A 15,866-nucleotide genomic window follows, 5' to 3' on the forward strand; every position below is an offset into this window, starting at 1 on the left:
GCTTTCTATATTTAAAAAATAATTAGTTACATAATATATGATTTAATGTGACATAATGTCAAATAAATGACTATGCTAGCAACAAATATTACAAAAGGTGAAATTACATTGCCCATACAAGTCTGCCATACAATTTGTCTATTTTCAAGTATATGTGACTCCTAATACATACATTTGAAAATAGCTAATCAACAAAGCAGTTCAATTATAGAAAGATGTCTCAACACTCTGCCCTGAGAAGAGGTAAGTTTTTTTTTTTTTTTTTGCGGAACCAGGGACTGAACTCAGGCCCTTGCGCTTGCCAGGGAAGCGCTTATTCCACTGAGCCATCGCCCCGGCCCCGAGAGGTAAGTTTTTAACATAAGATGCTTACAGTAATCGAAGAGACTTCAATCCATCAAAGGTTCGAGGTGGAATACATCTCAGACGGTTGTAACTAAGAATTCTGAAATCATATATGATTATTTTATTCAGGCATCCAATAATGTCAAAATGTCACTTAAAAGTAAAGCAGTTTAGAGATAGGTCATCCGAGAACTTTCTAAATTGGGAGTATTTCATAATATACATTATTTACCTTAGCTTGGTCTCCCTAATACAATATATTTATTTCCTAAATAAAATTTAGAATGTTTCCACCTCCTACCCTTGCCTCCACCATTCCCTTGCTAGGATTCCATTCCTCAGAAGCCCATCTTAAAGATCTCCCTTAATACTTTAGCATCTCCCTTTATATCAAAACAAAACAAAAAAAATAAAAATAAAAAAAAACAATTACTGTTGTAGAATTTATTTATTTGTTTTTTAATGGAATCCAACGTCTCTTTTGTCTTTTCTTTGTTTGGTGAGACTCTGTTTCCCCCAATGGATTTTCCACTCCCCGAGGGCCATCTGTCTTCCTTATCGGGAACCATGTGTGTAGACCAACTGTGGTTTTGCCCCATGAATTAATGTATAGCTAGTGCCTCTTTCACACTTACAAGGTGAGAAGCTGAGTCATGTTGCTGAAGCTCTGATTAGACAGTGTGCTTATTCGGTTGTTACTCAAGTCTCTGAAAAACAAGAAGAAAGACATGAAGTCTACTATGAATCCAAATAAAAATACTACTGATTGCTGGACAAGACTCTTTTTGTTCAGAGTTACAGGGATATTGTTAGCAGTGAGCTATCAACTGAGAGAAGAGGGACCCGTCCCCAGAGTAGACTGAAGTGTCCTTTATACTTTTCATGCCCTACCCACACCATACCACCCGATGCAGTCAGATGCCCTGTGCTGGTCCACGAAGGGTGGGCACAATGGACGTGCTCATTTCAGAGTAGAAGCTTTGTAGGAAAAGTTTCACCAATTGCTCTGTTCCTCCACCCACAAGTCTGGGGCTGTTCCCCAGATAGCTTGCTCAGCAGGGACCCGTGATAAAGTACATTTTGTGGATGAGAAAAGAGCCACTGTCCTTGAAAATCCTATCAGGTTCACATGTGTCTTCTGGGTGATACCTGGGCTCACCAACACAGATGCTCCAGTCTGAGGGCTGAAGAACTCCTGATTTAATTTCACTCATGTCACCATTGAAAACAGTCATGCTTCCACCCTTGGCTAACTCTCTACACATAGTAGGCCCTCAATAATTGCTTACCTAATGAATAATTAAGTGATGTTGAATTTTTATCAATGCAATAGTATTCATAATATGTCACATTTTATATTCTATGAATGAGATACTACTCTCAGCACATACACACATCTATATTTTCTCACTCTCACATATGAATATGTTAATTAATAATTGCTTCACTATTTTTATGAAGCAAAATCCAGAACTCGAATAAATGGAAGAATCAGAGAAGATTAAAGTCATTCATTGGGTTTAAAATATCAAAGTATCAGGAAAGTGGACACGGAATTGTTAGAATTGTGGGAAATTTAAAGGAACTTTATAATTCAAATTTTTAATTTCTATTTCAGCACAAGACACTTGTATGAGTGGCTAGTAAAGCTAAGTATGGATCTGTACATTTCATTTATTTCCAACTGATTTGAAATAATGAAAAGCCTTCCCAGAAACAGAAAAAAATATATCAAATCAATTCTTGCTGTCAAGTAAATAATTGGAGGCTGAAAAACTAATGCTAGAAATTCTTTTTTCTTAATGTAACAATTTGTCATTTATGTATATAATTCAATCATTTCTATATAATTTATTTATTTATTAATTTATTAATATGACCAGTTGCTCATAGTTTAGGAAAAATTAAGATAGAAGCGGATTAATCTCAGGACACCTAGGAAATTTTAAATTGGGACAAGTAACATTTTCTGCTCTCCTAGGTTTTTGAACTCACTAATTAGAAATAAACACAACAAATCTGCCTCCAAAACTAGGCATATTTACTCTGCAGTGAAATAGATAAACTACCGATACAGTATTTTCTATTAACATCTATCAAATTTTTGTTGATTTTTATGTGATTTCTGTTTCCACAATTATCAAGTCTGCTCTAAATATGACATTGTATTTAACAAGACTAAAACTTTCTTAAAATATTATGCACATACCTAGATTGAAATGTTCGTACATGTTAATACCTTTTTATATTTATAACTTGAAGCTGTACAGAGACTGTTTATATAAAAAAAAAAGACATTATTTTAGGTCAGTCAACCAAACTTTAAAAAATTAAATATTTTGAAATTTCTATCACAATGTCAGCATTTTTGTTTAGTTTATTTATATATAGTATAAATATATAGACAGATTTTATGAAATAAATTTTAATACTTCTAGCTGTAAATTACTTTATACTGTTTTACATTAGAAACTTCATATACTAGTTCTAATATATTGTCAATGAAGTTCTGCTATAAAGTATCCTTTGCATAAGATCAAGAAAAGATATTGTTTTCTATCCTTCTTTCCTGAGTTTAGCATAGATTACTTTCTTTGTAGATAAGCCCAGTTTTACTGTGTTCATAATGGTTGACTAAGATTACATCCTATTTGTCTTTTGTTGAATGAAGGGATCTTTTCCAAGACATCTTTCTGCTCAACTGGTATTCAGTGAAGGTACAGCTGGTGACCCAGCGCCACAGTGACCAAGGAGGGGCGCCTCTCACTGTAAATGATTTATATCACCTGAAAGGCTCACTAAATCTTATGCCCCGTGCCTCCCAGGTTCAGGAAACAGAATAAGCTAAAGGTAGAAAATATATTACTCACATAAGCGTTAAATGCTTGTAGTTAGATAGTTCTTTGGGAACCAGTGTAAATTGGTTCCCATCCAAGTACCTAAAAATAAGGAAACAATATTATAGTTTTTTATCAAGTAAGAACAGAGAATGTTGCATAAATTAACAATGTTTAACTTTTACTGAAACAGAGAATTGTTTGGAAGTATTTTTGCTTTTGTCGATTTATTTATTTATTTATTTATTTATTATTTCTCTTTAAGATATCATTCTCCAAGCTGGACTCTTTATTTCAAACAATAATGAGAAACAAGCATAGGTGTCCAATCCAGTAGCATTATTTGTGGGTCATTATGCATAATCATAGCACCAAGGACAGACTGCTGAGTCCTGTGGTTTATTTAGTTTAGCAAGGCAGGATCCAGCCATTCACGTGACACTAAGGTTTATCTACTGAGCTCTATTTTTCACTAGCTTCCTGTTTACTTATGTTTTTGCAGCACTCATACATGAAATTTACCGGCTAGTGATAAAATCTGGTTCCTACGGTCAAGAAACTCTGTACTGCCTAAATATGCACCAAAACACTTAGAAAATAACAATAGATAGTTTAGCAAGATACTTCAGAATTTGAACATAATTAGAAGTTAAACTATTTTAAAATAGCTTTTCCACCATATGTAGTCTTGGCGCTAAAATATTAAGACATTTCATGGAACATCATAAAGCTTATCAACTTCAGAAATGTAACATGTGCGAGTGTGTGTGTGTGTGTGTGTGTGTGTGTGCATGTGTGCACGTGAATAATCACATTCAAGTAAGCTTTTTCTTTAAGTAGTCAGAAGAATAATCAGAAACAGGCTTTCAGCTTAAGCAGCAAGATATTTTAATCAATGTTGGAAATTATGTATATGGTGTCACAAAAAGAAAGGGAAATTTCATCTCCTCCTAAGGCTTGCCCCAAATGTACGCTGGGCCTTTGGCTATAAGTATGCCTGCAAGCAATTCTGCGGCACCCGATGTGTGGCCTGTGCTAGCACAGCGTGATGGGGTGTCTTGGGATGTCCCGTGGAAACTGGTACTTGTGCTGGATATAGAAGTTGGAAAAAAGCTGCCTAAACAGACAGTCCAGTTCTAATATTTCCACGTGAAAACAGACATATACAAGGAAAGGCCCAAGTCCTCAAGATATGCAGTCAATAGGGAGATAAGGAGTGATGCCTTCTCAAATGTTAGGACTTCCACTCTTCTTTTGACCCCTTGCCTTTTCTTTCCCCTACTTAATTTTTTCTTTGCACCACTAGAGGGAAGCACCATTCTGTATTTGTCAGCGCTCTTGTTTTATTTCAGAAAATGTTACCACAGGAGGACAAAAAGTTTCAGAAAGTGTACTACCAATATTTACATTAAAACAACCCAAAGGGAAAGTTATATGGAGCTGATTGAAACTAATGGATACCATTTACTCAAAACTTTTCCAGCAATATACATTTTGCCAAATTCTTTCATCATTTAATATAATGCACATACTAAAATTTTCTAGTACATCCATTTGTGTTATTGGTGACAAGAATCGTGCTGACTTGGAAAAGTTCTAAGAATTAGCTTTGTGGGAGGTTAATCTGAATCGAAGAGATGAGTTCATAATCTTTCCATCTCTATAGCAACTTCTTGTCAGACAAAAAAATACTTTTCAGAAATTGTAGTAAAGTGGCTGAGAATTCACCGACAAGAAACAGATGGTATACATAAGGTGAATCAAGCAGTTTCTTCAGTGGAATTCAACACTGAAATTAAAGAATCTTTCAAATGAATCAGTGGACACAGGCCAGTTAAAGAAGTAGAAAAGAGGGATCGGACATCTGCAACAATCCGAATTTTATGCTCCCTACCGACCCATTCCTAAACTCAAGACTGAATACAGAATGACCAGCAATCTAGTTTCTAACAGTGTGAGCTGAGGGGCCATCGGATCTGCTGCAGTAAAACAGAAATGAAGTATTGAGTTACACGGACACATAAAGCAATGCCTAGAGTGGGCCTACTGCTGTAATTGGTAGTGAGCGAAACTGAACATTTGATGGAAGGTCAAAAGGGACAGGGTGGCTCTGTGCTCCTGTGCTTGGATTGCGTCTCCTGCCTCTAAGCGTTCTCTTCAGCAGCAAAGTAGGAGCTGCGAACTCTCCGTGATTTGAAAACTGAGTCTCTTGCAAGCCGAGGTGCTACCTTCTCCATCGGCAGCTTCACACTGCCAGCGTTTTATCAGAGCTGCTCAGCTGGAACTTCCGCACGCCTCTGAATGAACTGCAAGCACACATCTGCACCAACGCAGTGGAGACTTACAGCATGATTGCTCCATGGCACCGCGTAAGCAAAAGCAAAAAGTAACCAAAGGCGGATGACTGAGGGGAAGGCTCGTTAAGCATTTTCGCGGCAAATTTTAGCACACGGATAACGGAACGACCTGGAGGCAGTCTGCTCGCAGTAGTAATCTAACGGTTCATTTGCTGGATTCTTGCTGTGTGTGTCCCATGTTTGCAGCCAGGGGAGGGCGGGTCGAAGTTCTGACATCTAGAGGGCTAGATCTGTGCATATGGGCCAGGTAATTTGTAGACAAGCTACGAAAATGTCAGAGATGATTTGCCTCCCACCTTCTAGCATCTAAAAGGGCTCTGGCTCAAGGTTTTTTTTTTTTTTTTTTTTTTTTAATGTCTCCCTTTTTTATTTTAGGGAAGGTCTCCAGGGTGTTCAGGGTCTCACTACTAGATCGGACTCATAGTGATCCACCTGTTTACAGCCTCCCCAGAGCTGGGATTATAGGTGTGTGCCACGATGCCCAGTCTCAATTGCTCTCTCAGCACACCCCGAGCGAGGGTGGGTCCAGCAAGCAGGCCTGGGGATCGAACCCTCGGCCTCTGAACCTGCTTGCAGGCACTTTAATCCACTAAGCTATTTGTCTAGCCCTTGTATCTCTCTTTAAATAAAATGTTATGCCACTTTCCTCATATCCCAGGCAATTATTAATCCTGTGTGGTAAGATATTTTCCCAGAGGTCATGAGGGTAACAAACAATTAGCCATGTGGCCTGTTCCAATGTGAATAAACTAACTAGAAAAAAGTTCTGTAAGTGAATTCACTGGAACAGTGTAAAATGGTCTACAAAACAGAGATGTGAGGGTAAGTGTGGGAGTTGTCTAAAACTTTACACCCCTTGCTTGGAGTTCCGTGAGTACCCCAGGGTAATAAAAGCACTGGAAATTCCTTCCTTGCAAAAAGAAAAACACCTAACATAATTGCCAAAGGTCTCTGAATTGGCTTTTAAAATTACTAGGTTTTGATTTTTACACAATAATTATTAAGCATTCACAGAATGTAATTTATCAACAAGATTTTAAATAGTTTCATTTGACCCGCATTCCTGTGGACCTGTGAAGCAATAATTGTCATGGAAAAGGAGAGAAAAGTGCTACTTACAGCTCAGTGACATCTCTTGTCATGGACCTGTGAAGCAATAATTGTCATGGAAAAGGAGAGAAAAGTGCTACTTACAGCTCAGTGACATCTCTTGGAATACCTTTCGGCAAGACCTTCAAGCCTTTGTTGCTACAGCGAACTACGGTGTCCAAGCAGGCACATTCCGTGGGGCAACGGGAGAGTGGAGAACAACTGTTGTCATCATTTCCTAAATTGTCAGAAGAAATGCACAGAAACTGAGGTTGGTGGCTTTTATTGGAGGGCAATAAGGGTTTTTATGCCATCAAACAAACGGATATTGAGCTGTATGATGGTCACTTATGCATAAAGCAATATACATCATATATACATCACATATATATCATTATCAATCTATGCATATGTGATATATAATATGTTCCCTAATAGCACTAGTTTCAACATACCAAGGGCACAGTTTAATAAAACATCAACAATTTTTCTTACGAGTATACTTATAATATTTATTTGGTCAGTATATTTTCTTTCTTTCTTTTTTTTTTTTTTCTCTTCTCTTTTGAGGCAGTGTCTTGCTGTCCTTGCAGGTCAAATGAAACTATCTAAGACTCTGCTGGCCTTGAACTCACCTTGAAGTCTGATCTCGAACTTTCAACAACTGCCCTCTTACCTCAGCCTCCCGAGTGCTGGGATTGCAGGCATGTGCCCCCACACCAATTTATATTTTCAATTATAATACATAAATATAAACCAAATTGTAGAGTCATAAGGAGACAGAAACGAAGACACAACGACTTAAAATGTTAAGTGAAAGTTATATGCATTCCTCATTTTAAAATACAGAGAAAGCTCAAATTAGCTCTCTGTTCGCTGGTAATGGTTGCAGAACACGCTCTACTTACTCTTGGAGGCTATTGTGAGAATCAAATGTGCTGATAGAGAAATAAAACAATAAAATGTGAAAAGTACCAGTTTCGTCAGATTTATGGGACTTCCTATTTTATAAATCAATTGCCTTTTTCATGTGAAAAGCATAGTTCCTAAGAGAAGCTGGGCATAATAAGGAAATGCTAAAATAAAGCTACACGCGTAGCATCCACTTCAAAGTGAAAACTAGAAAAATTTGTAAAATACAGAAAAAAACAGGTCAATTAGATGAGGAATATGGGAAAAGGAACAAAACAAACAATGAAGCAAAGCAACAACAAAGCAACAAACACACAGCCATGTGCAATGCTCCATACACGTGCGGAAGAGCATCACCCCCAAGGTGTGAACCCCAGAAGGTGGATGCCCAGACAAGCCTTTCTTACCATCATCGCAAGTGAAGTCCTGAATGGCCACATCTTGGATGGGGATTTCTTTGAGGAAGTACGGTTTCTGACACCGAGGGTTTCCTGTCACGATTCTTTTCTTCCTGAGCCACTCTCCCAACCACGCCAGGTAGCAGTTACAATTAAAAGGATTGGCCAAGAGGTTTCTAAGCACCAAGGGCAAACAATGCACTATTTAATTCAAGGTTTCATCTTCATACTGCTCAAACCCCCCTGCTACCATTTTCCCACACTATTTCTGCTGGAATAACTCACTTTTATTCTCTTTTTCATCTTCCAATTCATACACACTCATAGGAAATGTATGTTATGCATGACTTTGCTAAATATTTATGTCTGTAAATTAGTAACAGTACTTTCCCATAAGATAATTCTTCAAGTAATTGCATGCAAAAAATAACGTGAAGGCAGAAATTTAGAATTTATGCTGTGGATCATGATAGACATCTCATTTAGAAATAATTTAAACTTGTCAGAAATCTGACTTACTGTCAAACTTCTCCGAGCTGATAATGCAGTAATTTAATATAGCGATGAAGGCTGATTACCTTATATTATTGAGTTTAACCTGACAACAGCTACTTCATTAATTTGTCATCTTGAGATTCCCATCTCTTATTTGCTCCAGAGAATACGTTTCCTATCTAAACTGACAGCTAAGTTGATTAAATGCCAGTTATAAAAATGAATTTACTTCTGCAAATCGCAATACTTTCGGCATCCCACCACTTCAGCACAAACCTATTGACAATCCCATTATTTATAAACATGCCAACCTTAATATGCACAGATTAGTCACCCTATGTAAAGTGTCACATTTCATGTGGAAAAGGATTAAGTGCTTTCCTGATGGATGGACGCTCCCTTCAAAGCGTTTCTACAATGACTTGAGGTATGCTAAGCACAATGTGATTTTTTTGTTTTTATCCCGCTCATATTGGTTCAGACTAGCCTGCCTGAAAGCCACCCTGACCAGGAAAGCATCCTTTATAATAGTCATAATTCCAAGCACTGCTTTTCATATACCGACATACAAAAGGCCTGAAATATACTGTTTAGAAAGGCGTGTGTTGACACTTCTTCGATGGGCTCAACCTATTGCTTTCATATTCTCCTACTACTGTCACTGTTAATGGCCTCTGGTAAACGTGCTTTATGTTGGCCTGGTTACCATCTTACTGTGTCTCTTGTCATTGCGAGTGAGCATAGCTTTTTGGCAAGAACTCTGTCAAATGTTTCTATGATTATTTACACTGAAATACTTCAATGTGAACAAATACAACACTTCATTTATTTCCAGCACTTTCAAGTTACAAAATATAACTTTAAGTTTAGAAATTAGGCCACATCATTGAGACCATTACCCTAAAAAAAAATACTGACTGAAAAATTTGCATAATTTTATTTAAAATTTAATGTCAGATAGTAGGCAATAGTTTTAAAGAAATTAAAATAAACTTGGCATGAATAAATCTGTCATTTTAAGAACACCTGGCTACTAAACCACATTTTTATGAAATATCTAACAATATATTATAATAATTTTAGTAAGAAGAAATATAATGCACCGACTACATTTTATACTTACAGAGTAGATAAAGAATGGAGAGTATCAAATGCCCCAGGTGCAATTGTAGTGATCTGATTATCATACAGAGAAAGCAAACGCACAGAACTGAGTCCTATGAAGCTGTCATTTCCTACACAGCTTATTCGATTACTTCGCAACATCCTGGGGAAGAAAAAAACACAGACATTGTTATGGAAATAAAGCATCAGGCAATCAATATTGTCTGTTCAGAAAGCAAATAATCCTTTTCAACTATGCAGTCTCGACCTGTTTTTGAATGTTCTTCTGACCTTAGAAATTGCCACGCACTGACAACACGTTGTAAGAGCAGAATGCTCCACATCATCCGTGATTAAACTGAGGTGCAGAAGACATTAGTGAGTCTGCTGGATTTACAGGCCCAGGATGTGGTAAGAAGGGTCTGTTTCCTGGTGCTATAACTGTGTTTGCATGGGTGCATAGTGTCCTACCCCATTCACCTACAGCACGCTGTGTCCTTGTAGCCCTGTGATTTGTGTATTCAGGCCAGTATGACATTTGAGGTTGAACAGAAAGGATAGAGCGAAGAATCGATAGCTGCTGCAGAGGGAGAGCTCAGGGCATCTCAGGGACGTAAGAGACTGCCGATAGCAAGCGGGATTCTGGGAAGCCCAACGTGACTGGGTACCCACAAAGTTTGTGCAGATCACTCTATATATGAAAATTTATTTATTTATTTTTAAATTCAGAAACTCCCGAAGAGGTAAGCGTAATAGATTCAAATTGTGTACATGAAGTTTAAATAGATTTACCTTGAGGAAACTGTTTTTTAGATATTGCCACTACCTGGATTAAGCTCATGATTCTTTTTTGCGATGTTTAATTGTGAGCCACAGAAACATACAAAAGTACCTCTAGACTCTCACATGAAATGTAGTTTCCTTAAACCACATCTATACATCCAGATCAGTTAATGCTTTCAATAATGTGTTACTTTAAAATTGGTAAGTGTTGCTTTAAAAATTCTAGATCACCCTGTAATAAGTGAGGAATATAACTGTTGCATCTGGCTAAGCCAAAGGTAAGAAAAAAGGATGTAACTTCCTTAGTGAGACATCAGTTTTGTGTTAAGAAACAGATACAATAGGGAAGTGTCCATTTTAGTACTTTTCCTTTTTATACGTTGTAGTTTATACTTGGTTTTATTCTTGTTGCAGTCACAGACTGCTGGGAGAAATTGTAGAACTTCACCTTCTGTTGATGGAAAGCTCCATATGCACACACATGCATCCTGCTTGGTCTAAAGCGCCAGGGTTTCTAAGACTGCCTGATGTATGTACATGGACCATGCAGTGGTCTCTGAGGTGAAGAAGTCTGGTCAAAATCTTTAAAGCTGGGAGATGAATGGCATCATGGGAAGAGAAAAGATAGTTCTAGAAAAACCTCCTATAGAACTGGAATACACCAACTTTGGCACTAGATTGCTTTGTTTGGTTTGTCATGCCAAAACTGGATTAAGGAGTGAGCCACGTGTCCTGTTCCAGGCACTAACACATAAATAGTACAAAACATCAACAGAAATAAAATGAAAGGAGAACGCTGAATCTGGACTAGTCCTCTCAGGGAAAGTTTTGTGACCATAACTAGTCAGAAGAAAGAAGTTCTTTGGGCTCGTACTGTGTACTGCATCCCCCATACACACAGCTGGAAGATGTTACTCCCCAGCATGGCTCTATATGGAGAGAACATTGGGAAGGCAATTAAGGCTCACTGAACTCCTCGGAATGCGACCCATTCTGATAATACCAGCTACCTTAAAAGGGGAAGAGACACTAGAGAGCTCTGTGAATTCTCTCATTAATTCTACCTGCTCACCAGACCAAAAGACCTGTGAGCTACAACTCTTGTTGCATAGGTCCTGCTTTACCTTGGTCTTATCCATCCAGCAGAAAAGTATAAAAACGAAGTATAAGTAAAGCCATGCTGTTACATTGAGCTGTAGGGGACTCAGGTCAACAATTTCTGACACTGCCAGTCAAGAGGAAGACCCAATACTATTATGGGCTACTGGACTCTTTTAGAATATTTTGCTGAGTTTACACACCTATAATATTCAAATAACGTAACTTAACAAAAAAAAAAGGGTATACAGATGAATGTCCATTCTGTATCTGTGTATTCAAAATGGTTAGGATAGATAGATAGTTATATTCTCTTAATGAATAGAAGGATTTGTTGTAATAGTGTTTGTAAATAGGATAGCATGTCTGCATCTTGTACAGCACTTAACCACTAGGAAGAATGTATGCAATGTGTTAATTATTGAAACTGTCCTACCAATTTGGTTTGCAACTGTCTCATTCCTATTTGTTTATCAATAAAATTATGGGAAAAAAAAAGACTTGTGAGGAGACAGCAGGAAGATGACCTCTACAGGTCAAGTACATAGCTTCACCACAAGCCCACTCTCTTGGCAAACTCATCTTGAACTTCCCACCTCCAGAAGTATGAGGAATACATCGCTGTGGCTGAGCCCCCCAATCTGAGGTTCTGGTTATGGCAGCTGGAGTAGACCAACACATATGCATTTATAATTTCCCATTCTTCTCCACAGTGTTGCTTCATCAGGGTAGAAACTCCAGTAACAACAAATAGTAGCTCAACTACTGGGAAAGAAGGGAAGCCTCTGCTTGTTGTAGGATGTTCGTTGTGCTGAGTTTACTAGGGCAGCTTAGGGGAAGAGGAAACAGAGCTTGCTAAGTTCTACCTTCTGTGAGCTCTTCCCCTCCCAAGTATTTCTTGCAACAGAAGAATGGAGGAAACATTTACATGTCATTTTGGAGGGGCCATCAGCTAGCCCATGGGAGGGATCTTCAGGCCTCATGGTGTACTGCTGGGTGGTTAGGATCTAGGCCAGTGATGGCATACAAGCAACCATAGGTTACTTGTATCATTAAAAGCTCTGAAACCTGTGCCATCACTGGCTTTCTAAGAAGCCCGAGGAACATACATTTCAATCCTTTTACTGGGTTTGAACTTATGATGCTATTAACACATCCTAATTTTAGGGTCACTGCTAATGTCCCTGGTCTTCCTTTGAAGACCAGCAATGGACTTTCTGGTTCTGAGGCTATCAGTCACCTGGTTGTAGGTGGCTTTCCAAGTCTAGAGGAGAGAGGGCTCTGGAATCACCAATAGCTGCTTCTTGCTCATGTAGTTTTCTTCATGTCCTCCAAAATCTGCAGAATTGTCTTTCTTACCCTTAGTCTACTGCTTTTGTTAAACATGCTTACATACTTTAAAAATAATGGAAATGCATACACATTGTAGAGAATCCGGGTCTCCAAAACTGCTCTGCTTAATGTTCAATGTAATTCCCGTCTTCCTTAGCCAACAGCCCTTTGAAAACATGGAGAATCTCCCTGTCCTGGACATGTGGAAAAAATTCAGTATGTTTTCTCCAAAATAAATATTAAAGGATGGACTGCTAGCCATTGCTGCTTTTCACTAAGACCTTGTGCCTCGAGGTGGACAAATACAATCTCTGGGTAGCTGTGTGAAACCGAGGTTTCAAGAGTTAGTGTTGATTTTGAAATTTTCACTCCTTGTGCCAGAAGTGAGTAAAAGGTGGAAGCTTTTGAAGAAAAGAGAAAGAATGATCACCAAGGTAGAATAGGAAAGCCAGGTCAATGCAAGCTCTGGAACAAGTGGATGTGTTTTGTTGAGGTGACAATAGTCTGGAAGGGGTCTCTTGGTAACCAACAGAAGAACAAGGGGCTTTGCCATCCCGAAAGGGGTGTGTGTGTGTGTGTGTGTGTGTGTGTGTGTGTGTTCAAGAGAGTATGGAGAAAGAGAGGAAAAGAGAGAGAGATGGAAAGATGTATGGACGGAATAGGAGCAGTCACATGCTTCCCTGGTGTGGAGCACAGTACCTCCCAGTCTGTTGGCAGATTACAGTGCAAAGCAGAGCACTCACAGAGTTTTGAGGCTTTCCAATCCCTTGAACATCTTATGCTGAACGTTTTCCAAGCGGTTACTGGTGAAAAGTATTTCATTCACTCCAGATGCGCCTTCGAATGCTCCCTCCTCAATATCTGTAATCTTATTGTTGCTAAAATTGCTAAGTGGAAATGGTTGAAACAAAGGTTATCAACAGTTCCTTTCTCTAAAAGAGGACATGAAAACAATAGTCAATGTTATTTTCTTTAACGGAACGAAGTCTTCCACACTCCTCTAGTATATTGCTGACCCGCATGGCGGGAGCTGTGAAAAGACACCCCTCTCCTGTTCTATGAAATGAAAGGGACATTAAAGCCAGAGGGAATACCTGTGGCAAGAGGTACGATCCTAATGGTTGCCAAGAAGATCTGTAAAGGTCCCAAGGGACATAACATACTTGGGGCCAGGTAATAGGTTTCATGAATTCTTATGACCTCTCTAAAATTTAATAAAGAACTTTCCCAAGAAAGGTACCTGGTTAAAACTGTAAAATAAATTAAAGGCTAAAAGAGGCAACCAAATAGAGGGGCTAGATTAAAATGCATTAGATCTTAGATAGCATCAGAGATGTGTTCAAATATAGATTTATTTAGATTAAACTCCTTGAGTTATATTGTGTTAAGACAACCAATTTATCTGTCAGTATTTTGTATAAAATCAAATAGTTCAATTCCTGCCCACAAGGACAGTGATTGCGCAGAGAGCAAGAATGTCCAATCTGGGCTCTTTTTTTTTATTTTTCACTCTTCATTCCAAGACCTTAAGTGCCCTATAAACAAGATAAATTTTATGTACCATCTATGCTCTCAAAGTCATATTCAAAGTGTTTGTTCAATAACTGCTGCATTAAAAGGCATATCAAAGCTAAAAAGAAAGTGCACTTAGTAATCTGTGAAAAGGAAGAAAAATCAAGAATTAGAAAATATTTAGCTGCATCTCTGAACTTTATTTGGTTGCAACATTGAGCTTTTTTTTTTTTTTTCCGGTACCAGGGATTGAACTCAGGGCCTTGTGCTTGCCAGGCAGGCACTTACACAGCTGAGCTGAGCTATATCGTTGGCCCAAATTAGAAAATATTTGGATGTAACATAGAGATGAAGTACACAGGCAAATTCAGTCTGTTGTGCTACTTAGGAGTCTGAGAGACCGTGGGCCTGTTGTGCCTGTTTGTACACAGACACTGTGGAAGAAAACGTCTCCCCCAAACACTTCCTGTTGCGTGGAGGGGCTTCCTCGTCCTTACACGCATGTCCTCCCTTTTCCTCCCTTACTCCTCTTGAGGGGTGAAGAACACAAAGTTTGTTGAAATTGCTGAGTTTAGGAACAGAGTTTAAAATATGAGTTGTGGACATGTATGAACACAGAAGAGCTATCAAGTCAGTTTACCAATCATTAATTCTGACTATCTTCTAATGAAAGTTTAATGAAGCAAAAAGTCAAACAGTTGACACGAATGGGCTGGAAGAGAAATAACAGCATGGTTGGGGGAATAAGTAAAGGAAGTCGCAAACATCCCCAAACCCGTTTTAATGTGCTTAGGTTTCTGGGTGCCGGCTGTGGCCACATCATCGCAGACCAGCTGTCTGCATGGGAGTGAGGTACAGGGGCTCTGGCTGGCACCTTCTGACCACAGGGAAATGCTCCTTTCAGACAGCACTCTATGTTCGTATCTTGAGTAGTTGTGGGGTGGAAATTTCCCCGGCTTTTCTGTATTTTCCAATTTCCCAAAGATACTTAGCTAAACTTTAAGGAGAAAGGAAAAAGCACAAGAAAACACCAGGGAAATTGAAAAGATTGCAGACAAATGACTTACATCTTACGTAACTGAGGAAGCTTCTTAAAGATTCCTGTGGCTTCCAACACTGTAAATTCATTATTATTGAGACGCCTGGAGAAAAAGAAAGAACAGGATGTTTCATTACTAGGAGTTACAAAGGGATTGCAATTCATTTAACAGATGAATTATAACATTAATTAATGATAACTCTAAAGTAAAATACAGTACAAATATCACAGAGGATTTATGGTCAGTACCAATATTTTTTGCATTTCTCTCAAATTTTAATTATAAAATAAAATATATTAAGAGCCACACAGTATGGAAGACTAACAATCAAAACCAATTCTCTCTAATGCGGTAAACTCTAGAATAACATTTCACCAATATTTTCTCACTTTTTCTCATGCAGGAAATGTTTTTAAGCATTTTTTCAAAATCACTTGCTCTACAATTTTTTTTAATTTGCAGATTTGTTGAAATATAAATCAAATCTCATAAAATTCACCCCTTTGAAGTGTACAATTTAAAAGACATCAGTGTATTTACTGTGGAGCCACCTCTGCTATCTAA

General features: G+C 38.3%; 1 protein-coding gene across 1 annotated transcript in view; it reads right to left on the reverse strand.

The window, feature by feature from the left end:
* Slit2 (slit guidance ligand 2) overlaps positions 1–15,866 on the reverse strand; it is a 390,230-nt gene that overhangs the window by 66,067 nt on the left and 308,297 nt on the right. Inside the window, exons 17-24 of the mRNA XM_023723851.1 lie at positions 15,330–15,404; positions 13,494–13,637; positions 9,557–9,700; positions 7,948–8,114; positions 6,734–6,866; positions 3,216–3,284; positions 981–1,052; positions 374–445 (exon numbers count right to left, since the gene is read on the reverse strand). Of these exons, the coding sequence (XP_023579619.1) occupies positions 374–445; positions 981–1,052; positions 3,216–3,284; positions 6,734–6,866; positions 7,948–8,114; positions 9,557–9,700; positions 13,494–13,637; positions 15,330–15,404 (876 nt within the window). The remainder of the gene's footprint in view (positions 1–373; positions 446–980; positions 1,053–3,215; positions 3,285–6,733; positions 6,867–7,947; positions 8,115–9,556; positions 9,701–13,493; positions 13,638–15,329; positions 15,405–15,866) is intronic.

This window comes from Octodon degus, unplaced genomic scaffold (assembly GCF_000260255.1).
Source record: "Octodon degus isolate 3935 unplaced genomic scaffold, OctDeg1.0 scaffold00006, whole genome shotgun sequence".
NCBI classification, from domain to species: Eukaryota; Metazoa; Chordata; class Mammalia; order Rodentia; family Octodontidae; genus Octodon; species Octodon degus.